The 13,224-nt window shown below is 36.4% G+C and overlaps 1 protein-coding gene across 1 annotated transcript in view; it reads left to right on the top strand.

The window, feature by feature from the left end:
* ANKRD26 (ankyrin repeat domain containing 26) overlaps positions 1-13,224 on the top strand; it is an 88,641-nt gene that overhangs the window by 32,596 nt on the left and 42,821 nt on the right. The window contains exons 13-16 of the mRNA XM_065871914.1: positions 1,085-1,183; positions 1,804-1,832; positions 1,925-1,997; positions 12,536-12,609. Coding sequence (XP_065727986.1) covers positions 1,085-1,183; positions 1,804-1,832; positions 1,925-1,997; positions 12,536-12,609 — 275 coding nt within the window. The remainder of the gene's footprint in view (positions 1-1,084; positions 1,184-1,803; positions 1,833-1,924; positions 1,998-12,535; positions 12,610-13,224) is intronic.

Below are 13,224 nucleotides of genomic sequence, written 5' to 3'. Positions count from 1 at the left end.
CAGAGTTTCTCAAATTTTAATTAGTCCCCTGGGGACCTTGTGAAAAGTGCACATGCTGAGCAGCAGGTCTGGGGTTGTGCATTTCTGACAAGCTCTCAGAGTAGCAAGGGTGTAGGCTTGCATTTAGAGAAATCTGGAAGAGGAGCCGCTGGATAGTTCAAGACAGAACAGGATCAAGGAAAAGCATTATTTTCTTTTTCTTTCTGAGCGTGTTTATAGCCAGAGGGTAGCAAAGCGTTAAAGTAGAACTTATAGATGTAAGGTACCACTGCTAAGCAAAGAGGAAAAAAGAAGTGGTGGGGATGATCCATAAAAAGAATGTAAAAGGGGAAGAATTAAGACCAGAATTAAGAATTAAGATCCAGAGACTATCTTTGAAGAGGAAAGAATATAGTGAAAGGAAAGAGGGAGGAAAGAAGGATGTTAGGGAGGTGATTGTGGAGGTGATGAGGAAACTTGAGAGAACTCTTGTTAGATGACTTCAGTGTATTTACACTGAAACAAGGTTACGTCATTGCTGCCCCAGAGAATACTGGAAGCAGGAGTGGGTGCTAGAATTGAGGTAAACCCCAGCTCCTCCTTGTAACTATCAGGCATCAAAGATATATGTTGTGTTGGTATGTGTTATTCAAATGAGATTAATTTGAATATGGAAGCATTGGCTGTTTTTTTTTTTTCAAGATAGTTTTTTTTTGTTTGTTTTTTTGGCTGCTCGGCTGGCATGTGGGATCCTAATTTCCCCGACCAGGGATTGAACCCGTGTCCCCTGCAGTAGAAGCATGGGGTCTTAACCACTAGACCGCCAGGGGAGTCCATAAGATAGCTAATTTTTTGATGATAATTGTTTCACAAAAATCCTTTTAAACATTAGCATGATATACTGAACCAAACTAATTTTGGAAACAAAAGAAATTAATAGAGTTCATTCCCTAAATGCTAAAATTGTTATTTTTAGTAAATACTACACTGATTTTGAAATATTAAAGATTTTTAATATCTAATAATTCTGTGGCAGTAAAATTTACTTTTTCCTTTTTGATAATCGTACTTCGATATTGAAAACTTATAATACATTATTTCTTAGATGTGCCTTATATACCTTCTTGCATGAGTGGATCGAGAAACTTTAAGATGACTAAACTAGAGGATCCAAGAAATGTAGGCATACCAGTACCCCACATGGGTATGGAAAAAAAATGAATATTTTTATGAACTATTATTCTACAAGTGTATATCCAAGCTGATCAGTTCATAACACTTTCTCTGATGAGAAATGTATAATATGCATTCAACTGAACTGTCATCCCAGCTGTGCACTTCCTAAATTACAGGACAAATTGAAGAACATGATAAACACTTGTAGTATAATGGTGTAAATGATGCTGCTGTATTGCATTCAAGATATGCTGTTGCATTTTACCATCAGCTTTCACATTTACCTTCTCGGGGTCATGATTTGTTCCTCTGATTAAAGATCACTTTTCTCCTCATCCATCAGCATGTTCACATTGGTACATGTGCATTTTTCTATTTTATAAAGGCTTTTGGAACATAATCTTACTTTTGAAATCTTAACTGCATGTTTTATTAAACCTGTACTCCTATTTTTTCTTCAGTATCTATAGTGGATTCATATGTCTGTCTTGTTGCCGTCCTAACTTCCCCCAAGAAACAAAACACCAAAACCTAAAGTATTCACTGCCAAGGCCAAGCATGAGGATTCTGCTCAGTACTAACTGCATGAATATATAGGTGGCTTTCATAGTTACATGTAATTGATTCTATGTCCCTTTTGCCTTTTAGATTCTCCTGAAAAATATCCTCACTTGCAGGTAAAAACTTATATTTTTATCTTGAATTATTAACTACAGATTGTATCAAATGTACATTATTTATTAATCAACTTGTTTCAAAACCCATTCAGCCTGCAGTTGGAGTGAAAGATTCTGTTCCTAATAAAACAGTAGGAATGAAGGATTTGCAGACATCCAGATCAGGTAAATTCTGCAGTGCAAATTTCCCTCTGGAGAGAGGTACACTAAAATATTTGAAATGCTCACAGCCTTCATATTCCTAATTCTTTTTTCTTTTGTTTTTGCAAATTTAATTGAAGGATTTGACGTAAATAAGGCACGTGTTATTGTTGGTATCCATGTTTTGAAAACAGGATATTTACAAGCATAAGAAAAAGATATTTTTAAAATGTAAGCTTTAACTCACATGTTTCTATGTATGTTTCAATACCCTAAAGTAATCAGTTTGGAATCTCTGTACTTCTTAGGCATTCTCAGAGGTAAATTATTAGAGTCTAAGATTTTTCCAATTTTATAAAATGCTTATTTGAATTCTGACCTTTACCTAGAGTAAAGCTTCACTTGCTAACATGTCAATTGTATTTCAACTTTAATTATTTCATTTTAGTGGTGTTACACGGATGAGCTTAAGCCAACCAGATGTTTTGATTAGCAGACTCTGTGTGTGTGTGTGTGTGTGTGTGTGTGTGTATGTGTGTGGTCTTTGATTATTAAAAGTGGGGGAAAGTAATCATACCTTAATGATGATTTGATAGACACAATCTTTTAAAACAGTAATTCTGAAAGTTTTTGGCTTTAAGATCCTTTTATTTATTTATTTGTTATTTTTTTATGAGGCAGATATAGGATCCTTTTATACTTTTAAAAATTATTGAGAATTCCAAGGAACTTTTGTTTAAGTAGGTTGTATCTACTGATGTTTACTGTATTGGAAAATAAAACTGAAAAATTTAAAATACAAGCACACACAATCATACATTCTATTAGCCATTGGAACTATGATGTTATCACATATCTTGACTCTGGAAAACTCCACTGTACATTTAAAACAGAATGAAAATGGAAATAACGTTTACTGTTATTGTGAAAATAGTTTTGGCCTCTTGGACCCCTTGAATGGTTAGGTCTTGGAACTCCAGGGATGCTCAGGTGACACTTGAGAACCACTGTTTTAAACCATTCAGAGCTTATGGATGTGAAATGATAAAGGGACCCTTGTGATGAAACAGGATTTAAACTTTCACTTTTACATTTCCTGCTTTTTTTCTTTGATTTGTTTTTTTTTTTTAGGTTTTTTTCTTTTTTTTTTTATACAGCAGGTTCTTATTAGTCATCAATTTTACACACATCAGTGTATACATGTCAATCCCAATCGCCCAATTCATCCCACCACCATTGCCAATCCCCCATGGTTTTCCCCCTTTGGTGTCCATACGTTTGTTCTCTACATCTGTGTCTCAATTTCTGCCCTGCAAACCGGTTCATCTGTACCATTTTTCTAGGTTCCACATATATGCGTTAATATACGATATTTGTTTTTCTCTTTCTGACTTACTTCAGTCTGTATGACAGTCTCTAGATCCATCCACGTCTCAACAAATGATCCAATTTTGTTCCTTTTTATGGCTGAGTAATATTCCATTGTATACATGTACCACATCTTCTTTATCCATTCGTCTGTTGATGGGCATTTAGGTTGCTTCCATGACCTGGCTATTGTAAATAGGGCTGCAATGAACATTGGGGTGCATGTGTCTTTTTGAATTGTGGTTTTCTCTGGGTATATGCCCAGTAGTGGGATTGCTGGATCATATGGTAATTCTATTTTTAGTTTTTTAAGGAACCTCCATACTGTTCTCCATAGTGGCTGTATCAGTTTACATCCCCACCAACAGTGCAAGAGGGTTCTCTTTTCTCCACACCCTCTCCAGCATTTGTTGTTTGTAGACTTTCGGATGAAGCCCATTCTAACTGGTGTGAGTGAGGTGATACCTCATTGTAGTTTTGATTTGCATTTCTCTAATAATTAGTGATCTTGAGCAGCTTTTCATGTGCTTCTTGCCCATCTGTATGTCTTATTTGGAGATATGTCTATTTAGGTCTTCTGCCCATTTTTGGATTGGGTTGTTTGTTTTTTTAATATTGAGCTGTATGAGCTGTTTATATATTTTGGAGATTAATCCTTTGTCCGTGGATTTGTTTGCAAATATTTTCTCCCATTCTGAGGGTTGTCTTTTCATCTTGTTTATGGTTTCCTTTGCTGTGCAAAAGCTTTTAAGTTTCATTAGGTCCCATTTGTTTATTTTTGTTTCCATTATTGTAGGAGATGGATCAAAAAAGATCTTGCTGTGATTAATGTCAAAGAGTGTTCTTCCTATGTTTTCCTCTAAGAGTTTTATAGTGTCCGGTCTTACATTTAGGTCTCTAATCCATTTTGAGTTTATTTTTGTGTATGGTGTTAGGGAGTGTTCTAATATCATTCTTTCACATGTAGCTGTCCAGTTTTCCCAGCACCACTTATTAAAGAGATTGTCTTTTCTCCATTATATATCCTTGCCTCTTTTGTCATAGATTAGTTGACCATAGGTGCGTGGGTTTACCTCTGGGCTTCTTATCTTGTTCCATTGATCTATGTTTCTGTTTTTGTGCTAGTACCATATTGTCTTGATTACTGTAGCTTTGTAGTATACCCTGAAGTCAGGGAGTCTGATTCCTCCAGCTCCATTTTTTTCCCTCAAGACTGTTTGGCTATTCGGGGTCTTTTGTGTCTCCATACAAATTTTAAGATTTTTTGATCTAGTTCTGTAAAAAATGCCATTGGTAATTTGATAGGGATTGCATTGAATCTGTAGATTGCTTTGGGTAGTATAGTCATTTTCACAATATTGATTCTTCCAATCCAAGAACATGCTATACCTCTCCATCTGTTTGTGTCATCTTTAATTTCTTTCATCAGTGTCTTATAGTTTTCTGCATACAGGTCTTTTGTCTCCCTAGGTAGGTTTATTCCTAGGTATTTTTTTCTTTTTGTTGCAGTGGTAAATGGGAGTGTTTCCTTACTTTCTCTTTCAGATTTTTCATCATTAATGTATAGGAATGCCAGAGATTTCTGTGCATTAATTTTGTATCCTGCAACTTTACCAAATTCTTTGATTAGCTCTAGTAGTTTTCTGGTGGCATCTTTAAGATTTATTTCTTTTTCTTCTCTGATTGCCAAGGCTAGGACTTCCAAAACTATGTTGAATAATAGCGGTGAGAGTGGACATCCTTGTCTTGTTCCTGATATTAGAGGAAATGCTTTCAGTTTTTCACCATTGAGAATGATGTTTGCTGTGGGTTTGTCATATATGACCTTTATTATTTTGAGATAGGTTCCCTCTATGCCCACTTTCTGGAGAGATTTTATTATAAATGGGTGTTGAATTTTGTCAAAAGCTTTTTCTGCATCTACTGAGATGATCATATGGTTTTTATTCTTCAGTTTGTTAATATGGTGTATCACATTGATTGATTTGTGTATATTGAAGAATCCTTGCATCCCTGGGATAAATCTCACTTGATCATGGTGTATGATCCTTTTAATGCATTGTTGGATTCTGTTTGCTAGTATTTTGTTGGGGACCTTTGCATCTATATTCATCAGTGATATTGGTCTGTAATTTTCTTTTTTTGTAGTATCTTGTCTGGTTTTGGTATCAGGATGATGGTGGCCTCATAGAATGAGTTTGGGAGTGTTCCTTCCTCCACAATTTTCTGGAAGAGTTTGAGAAGGATGGGTGTTAGCTCTCTTCTAAATGTTTGATAGAATTCACCAGTGAAGGCATCTGGTCCTCTACTTTTGTTTGCTGGAAGATTTTTAATCACAGTTTCAATTTAATTACTTGTGATTGGTCTGTTCATATTTTCTATTTCTTCCTGGTTCAGTCTGGGAAGGTTACACCTTTCTAAGAATTTGTCCATTTCTTTCAGGTTGCCCATTTTATTGGCATAGAGTTGCTTGTAGTAGTCTCTTAAGATGCTTTGTATTTCTGTGGTGTCTGTTGTAACTTCTTTTTCATTTCTAATTTTATTGATTTGAATCCTCTTCTTCTTTTTCTTGATGAATCTGGCTAATGGTTTATCAATTTTGTTTATCTTCTCAAAGAACCAGCTTTTAGTTTTATTGATCTTTGCTATTGTTTTCTTTGTTTCTGTTTCACTTATTTCTGCTCTGATCTTTATGTTTTTTTTCCTTCTGCTAACTTTGGGTTTTGTTTGTTCTTCTTTCTCTAGTTCCTTTAGGTGTAAGGTTAGATTATTTATTTGAGATTTTTCTTGTTTCTTGAGGTAGGCTTCTATAGCTATAAACTTCCCTCTTAAGACTGCTTTTGCTGCATCTCATAGGTTTTGGACTGTTGTGTTTTCATTGTCATTTGTCTCTAGGTATTTTTTGATTTCCTCTTTGATTTCTTCAGTGATCTCTTGGTTACTTAGTAACGTAGTGTTTAGCCTCCATGTGTTTGTGTTTTTTACGTTTTTCCCCTGTAATTCATTTCTAATCTCATAGCATTGTGGTCAGAAAAGAGGCTTGATACGATTTCAATTTTCTTAAATTTACTGAGGCTTGATTTGTGACCCAATATGTGATCTATCCTGGAGAATGTTCCATGTGCACTTGAGAATAAAGTGTAATCTGCTGTTTTTGGATGGAATGTCCTATAAATATCAATTAAATCTGTCTGGTCTATTGTGTCATTTAAAGCTTCTCTTTCCTTATTTATTTTCATTTTGGATGATCTGTCCATTGGTGTAAGTGAGGTGTTAAAGTCCCCCACTGTTATTGTTTTATTGTTGATTTCCTCTTTTACAGCTGTTAGCAGTTACCTTATATATTGAGGTGGTCCTATGTTAGGTGCATATATATTTATAATTGTTATATTTTCTTCTTGGATTGATCCCTTGATCATTATATAGTATCTTTCCTTGTCTCTTTTAACATTCTTTATTTTAAAGTCTATTTTATCTGATATGAGTATTGCTACTCCAACTTTCTTTTGCTTTCCATTTGCATGGAATATCTTTTTCCATCCCCTCACTTTCAGTCTGTATGTGTCCCTAGGTCTGAAGTGGGTCTCTTGTAGACAGCATATATATGGGTCTTGTGTTTGTATCCATTCAGCAAGCCTGTGTCTTTTGGTTGGAGCATTTAATCCATTCACGTTTAAGGTAATTATCAATATGTATGTTCCTATGACCATTTTCTTAATTCTTTTGGGTTTGTTTCTGTAGATCATTTTCTTCTCTTGTGTTTTCCACTTAGAGAAGTTCCTTTAGCATTTGTTGTAGAGCCTGTTTGGTGGTGCTGAATTCTCTTAGCTTTTGCTTGTCTGTAAAGCTTTTGATTTCTCCATCGAATCTGAATGAGATCCTTGCGGGGTAGAGTAATCCTGGTTGTAGGTTCTTCCCTTTCATCACTTTAAGTGTATCATGCCACTCCCTTCTGGCTTGTAGAGTTTCTGCTGAGAAATCAGCTGTTAACCTTATGGGAGTTCCCTTGTATCTTATTTGTCGTTTTTCCTTTGCTGCTTTCAGAAATTTTTCTTTGTCTTTAATTTTTGCAAATTTGATTACTGTGTGTCTCGGCGTGTTTCTCTTTGGGTTTATCCTGTATGGGACTTGCTGCACTTCCTGGACTTGAGTGGCTATTTCCTTTCCCATGTTAGGGAAGTTTTCGACTATAATCTTTTCAAATATTTTCTCGGATCCTTTCACTCTCTCTTCTCCTTTTGGGACCCCTATAATGTGAATGTTGTTGCATTTAATGTTGTCTCAGAGGTCTCTTAGGCTGTCTTCATTTCTTTTCATTCTTTTTTCTTTATTCTCCTCTGCTCAGTGAATTCCACCATTCTGTCTTCTAGGTCACTTATCTGTTCTTCTGCCTCAGTTATTCTGCTATTGATTCCTTCTAGTGTAGTTTTCATTTCAGTTATTGTATTGTTCATCTCTGTTTGTTTGTTCTTTAACTCTTCTAGGTCTTTGTTAAACATTTCTTGCATCTTTTCAATCTTTGCCTCCATTGTTTTTCCGAGGTCCTGGATCATCTTCACTATCATTATTCTGAATTCTTTTTCTGGAAGGTTGCCTGTCTCCACTTCATTTAGTTGTTTTTCTGGGGTTTTATCGTGTTCCTTCATCTGGTACATAGCCCTGTGCCTTTTCATCTTGTCTGTCTTTCTGTGAGTGTGGTTTTTGTTCCACAGGCTGCAGGATTATAGTTCTTCTTGTTTCTCCTGTCTGCCCTCTGGTGGATGAGGCTATCTTAGAGGCTTGTGCAGGTTTCCTGATGGGAGGGACTGGTGGTGGGTAGAACTGACTTTTGCTCTGGTGGGCAGAGCTCAGTAAAACTTTAATCTGCTTGACTGCTGATGGGTGGGGCTGGGTTCCCTCCCTGTTGGTTGTTTAGCCTGAGGCAACCCAACAGTGGAGCCTACCTGGGCTCTTTGGTAGGGCTAATGGCAGACTCTGGGAGGGCTCACGCCAAGGAGTACTTCCCAGAACTTCTGCTGCCCATGTTCTTGTCCCCACGATGAGCCACAGCCACCCCCGCCTCTGCAGGAGACCCTCCAACACTAGCAGGTATGTCTGGTTCAGTCTCTCCTGGGGTCACTGCTTCTTCCTCTGGGTCCCGATGCGCACACTACTTTGTGTGTGCCCACCAAGAGTGGAGTCTCTGTTTCCCCCAGTCCTGTCGAAGTCCTGCAATCAAATTCCACTAGGCTTCAAAGTCTGTTTCTCTACGAATTCCCCCTCCTGTTGTCGGACCCCCAGATTGGGAAGCCTGACATGGGGCTCAGAACCTTCACTCTAGTGGGTGGACTTCTGTGGTATAAGTGTTCTCCAGTCTATGAGTCACCCACCCACCAATTATGGGATTTGATTTTGCTGTGATTGCGCCCCTCCTCCCATCTCATTGTGGCTTCTCCTTTGTGTTTGGATGTGGGGTATCTTTTTTGGTGAGTTCCAGTGTCTTCCTGTCGATGATTGTCCAGCACCTAGTTGTGATTCTGGTGTTCTCACAAGAGGGAGTGAGAGCACATCCTTCTACTCCACCATCTTGGTTCAGCTCTGATTTGTCTTAAGAAATTTAAATCTGACAATTTTACTTTCTTTAAAAAAAGAAAAATATTTTTGTTATGTATTCATTTCCTGTCTCATGGCACTGTATGCTCTTTTGATCTAGTGTGGACCTAGACTTATCCTATTTTTACCTGGAAACAATTAGTCACTCAAGGCTATCATTTCTTTTGTAAATTTATGATATTTATCCAAGGCTTAAAAAATGATTTCTAAAGATACATTGGTACATTGAGGAAAGTCCATCTCATTGTAATTAAAGTAGTACCATTCATTAAAAGATTTTTTAAAACCCATGTCTCTGGAACACACAATACTGTCATGCATATTTAAACATAAAATAAATGGTTAGACATAATTTTGTTAATGAAAAAATTCATATGTTGAAGAAACATAATTATTAATAAAGTTCTTATGGTATACAGAATATATAATAGAGATTGATGGGTGAATCAAAGTAAGTAATACTAGAAAATTAAAAAGTAGAAAAAATGAGAGGCTTCCCTGGTGGTGCAGTGGTTGAGAGTCCACCTGCCGATACAGGGGACATGGGTTCGCGCCCCGGTCTGGGAAGATCCCACATGCCGTGGAGCGGCTAGGCCTGTGATTTGGCCGCTGAGCCTGCACGTCCGGAGCCTGTGGTCTGCATCGGGAGAGGCCACAACAGTGAGAGGCCCGCGTATGGCAAAAAAAAAAAAAAAGTAGAAAAAATGAGAGGCAGTAGTTAACATATCTATATGAATGGCAATGACATGTAAGATACAATAAGCCATGAAGGAGTAGTGTGTTTGGGGGGAGAGGAGGACATGGGACTGCTTCTCTGAAGAAAGAATTTGTTCAGGTTAGTCAAATTTGTATTAGTATTCACATTCTAATAAATGGAAACTTTGTTTTCAGATTTTTCAGATTGGGATTCTGCTAGTTTGACGCTCAATAATGAGACTTGTCAGAGAGCCGGGCATTTGAAAGTTGATGATAAATATCCATTTGTGTCACAATCAATGACCAAAAATCAGTCAGCAGCCACAGAATTTGGACAGATGACCTTAATAGATAAAGAAAAGATTAATATCGGAGCGGTGTTTCTGTTAGGGAATTACACGCTCCATGACCTGTGTGAGTCACAACTGCCAGAAAACAGAGAAAGCAAACAAGGTAATAAATAAGCACAGAGCACTCAACCGTAGGCCACCTCAGCATGGCTTCACCATAATCCTGATGTTTCCAAAATCATTTTGTGGCAAAATCTGCTTTGTGTTTACTCCTTTTATTCAACCTGCAGCCAAACGTCTTTTAGCAAGACGTTTGCATTCTTCCTCTGACCAAAGCAACATAATAAATAACAAACAGAATTAGGAGAGAGAATAAGTTCGTTAGGCTAGTATTTAGCGTACACCTGAGAGTGGGTAGCAGGATTATATTTAGAATTTGGGGACTAGTTGGGAAACCTAGGTAGACATCTCAAGATTCCTTTCTCAAAGTGTAGTTTTTTTGGCTTTATTTTTGTTTAGCTCTGAATTCATTTGTATTAGTTATAACTATATTCAATGTAACTAAAAAAGCACCTCCAAAACCAAACACTAAACTATTTCTTGTATTTTCTATGAGTTTATATATTTTAGAATTGGCTTTCCCAGCGGTAATGGGAGTCATTGGGGATTGCTACATAGTCCCTCCTTCTTAGCTGTGTCCACATAGTATATCAACTTATTATTTTTAATGAATTAATAGTTCACAAGGGATATTGGTTTTAAGGAGTGCTGATCATTTAAAAATAGTATATGGAAAATCAATTCTAATTCTACTAGGATGCCCAGTCTATTGACTAGCCACACCTAATATATGTTCTACATAAATACCAATTAATTTAGTGCCCTTGATCCGTCATATGATCAGGGCTATAGTAATAAATCATACACTGTTTTCTTTTTCCAGTCCTATAGTTTTATCTTCTTGTCTTTCCTTACCTGTAGAATTAATGTTACATTTACAAAAGATTCTCAGTTATCTCCTAGAGTAGTGACTACAAGCTATAAACTCAAAGTTTTTTTTATCTATACAAGTGACTTGTGTGCTCTCATTTCTCCATGAGCTTGGTAGGTCCAAGAAGCACGAATTCAAATGAAACACCTACACGAGCCCCCTCAACACAGGAAGATGTGAAACAGGAAAACTGGAAACTAAATACAAGCAACTTAAAACAGTTCATGCAGATCATTTCTCTTCTCAGTTGATACCTTTTAAAGTAATAAGCAGAGTCTAGTTCTTGAGGGACCCAGGATTCGTGCATTTATTTATTTAATAAAGATTTATTCTATGCTGGGTCCTGGTAATTTTATATCTTAAATATTTCTGGAAACAGTCCCTCAGTGTAGGCCTGCATCATCTTTTTTTTGCATTATAATGCCATCAAATTCGTCTCCCTCTATTTATTTGTATGGCCTTCAAATTCATCCCTCCCGCAGCATTTAGAGTGATCTATCTCAAATGCACCAGTGATCGTGAACCACTCTTTAAAGCATATTAATGTTCAGCCATCTTAGAATGACACGAGGCTTTCATAATCTAACTTCTACCTGACTCTCCCTCTCTAGCCCTTTCTGTCTGTCCTTTGCTCTGGAATTCTGAACTGCTGGTGATGCTCTCTCATCTATCCCTGTATTTTAGACAAATATTCACCCTGTTTTATGTATGCTTCTCTCCCTGTCTTGCTACAGCTTTCCATGCTCTCTCCCTTTCCTGTCCTCTGTTCCCCTGAATCTGACTGACCTCACTATGTAAGTCTCAGCTCAGGCATTATCTCTAGAAAAGCCATCCCTGACACCTTTTATCTACATTCTTCTTTAAACTGCAATGTTTAGTACTGAGCAGGAACTCAGTAAATAATTATTGAGTAAAATAAATAAAGACTGTGTATATAAAGATGATTTCAAGAGATTGTTCTCTACAGTCTAGGAGCAAAGAGGATAGTCGTGAAGAAATAATTTACAGTTCAGGTGATGAAGATACACTAGAAAAATCTATAAAGTACTAAGGTAGCTACTAGGAAAGAGATACCTATTTGGGGAAAGAGAGCTGTAATCAAGGAGGAGTTCACAAAGCAGGCTGGGTCTTAAAAGATGAAAAGAAATTTGTCAGAAGAGTAGAGGAAAGCATTTCAGATTAAGGAACTGATAAAAGCATGAAAAGTGACAGTAATTTTGGAAACCATGAATAACGTTGCAGTTGAAGCTTGGTGTGTTGTTAAATCGGTACTATTATGAAGTAGAGAACAGAGTATATTGTGACTTTATATGTTTGTCCTGTATTTTTAAATTTTGTTTGGTTTTTGATTGTTCTGTTCATTGATGTTTGGTGGATGAATTTGTAAATGAATCTTTGAGATGTTTGTGTGCCTGTAACATGGTGACATCTGGTATTTCCCAGATGGTTTGTTGAAGTTTTAGGTAATTAGAAGTATTTCTTAAAGAAGTAAATATTCAGCTAAAGATTAAGCTTAATTTAACTTGTCATTTGATAAATGCTTTAAAATCTAATTTTATAAAGATTATGTCTTTTATCTAACTGTTCTAAATAGTTAATTTTAACTAAACATATAGATTTGTCAGCAGAACTAGGCTTAGAAATAACATCGGAGGAAGCACAAGAAAGGCTTGATGGAAGTGAAAATAACCACTCACAGGTATGTAAAAATGTAAATGTAAATTTCTGGCTCAATATTGTTTTCTATGCTTTAACGACATACCAGAGTTCAAATGAAATTACCTTTCAAAATTAACCTCTTAGAATCAATAGATAATAATTTAATATTTCGTTTTTATAGTGCTTTAATTACAAAGCTTAAAATATTGTTAGAATCTATTATAATTTATAGTTAAATTTTGTCCTTGGAATTGAGGCAAAAAAATTTCCTGAATATTGTTTGCTTCTTCCTTACATGATAAAGAAGGTGATAATCAAATACTGAATCGTATGATTAAGCAGTTGAAATTATGAACAATATATCAATGATGGTCCATGAGTTAGATTCATGGAAGGAGAAATGATTCCCAGCTGTTCAAAATTTGCAGTTTCAAATTGCCAGTCACTAATGCCAAGATTAAAGATTTATTCTGTCTTGTGACCTCTATGTAATCGACCTAAGGATCTACATTCAGGGAGAGAAGGGGTCATACAATCAACCCAATTGCTTATTAAGGAATCAGACCTTCCAGAATTGGACCTTTGTTGTTAGGGTACAAACAATAACTTTCTAAATTATTTCATTTCAGGGTAGGAAACCAGTAAATATTATTAA

This window comes from Phocoena phocoena, chromosome 2 (genome assembly GCF_963924675.1).
Source record: "Phocoena phocoena chromosome 2, mPhoPho1.1, whole genome shotgun sequence".
Lineage (NCBI taxonomy): Eukaryota > Metazoa > Chordata > Mammalia > Artiodactyla > Phocoenidae > Phocoena > Phocoena phocoena.
This window is presented reverse-complemented; position numbering and strand designations above follow the sequence as displayed.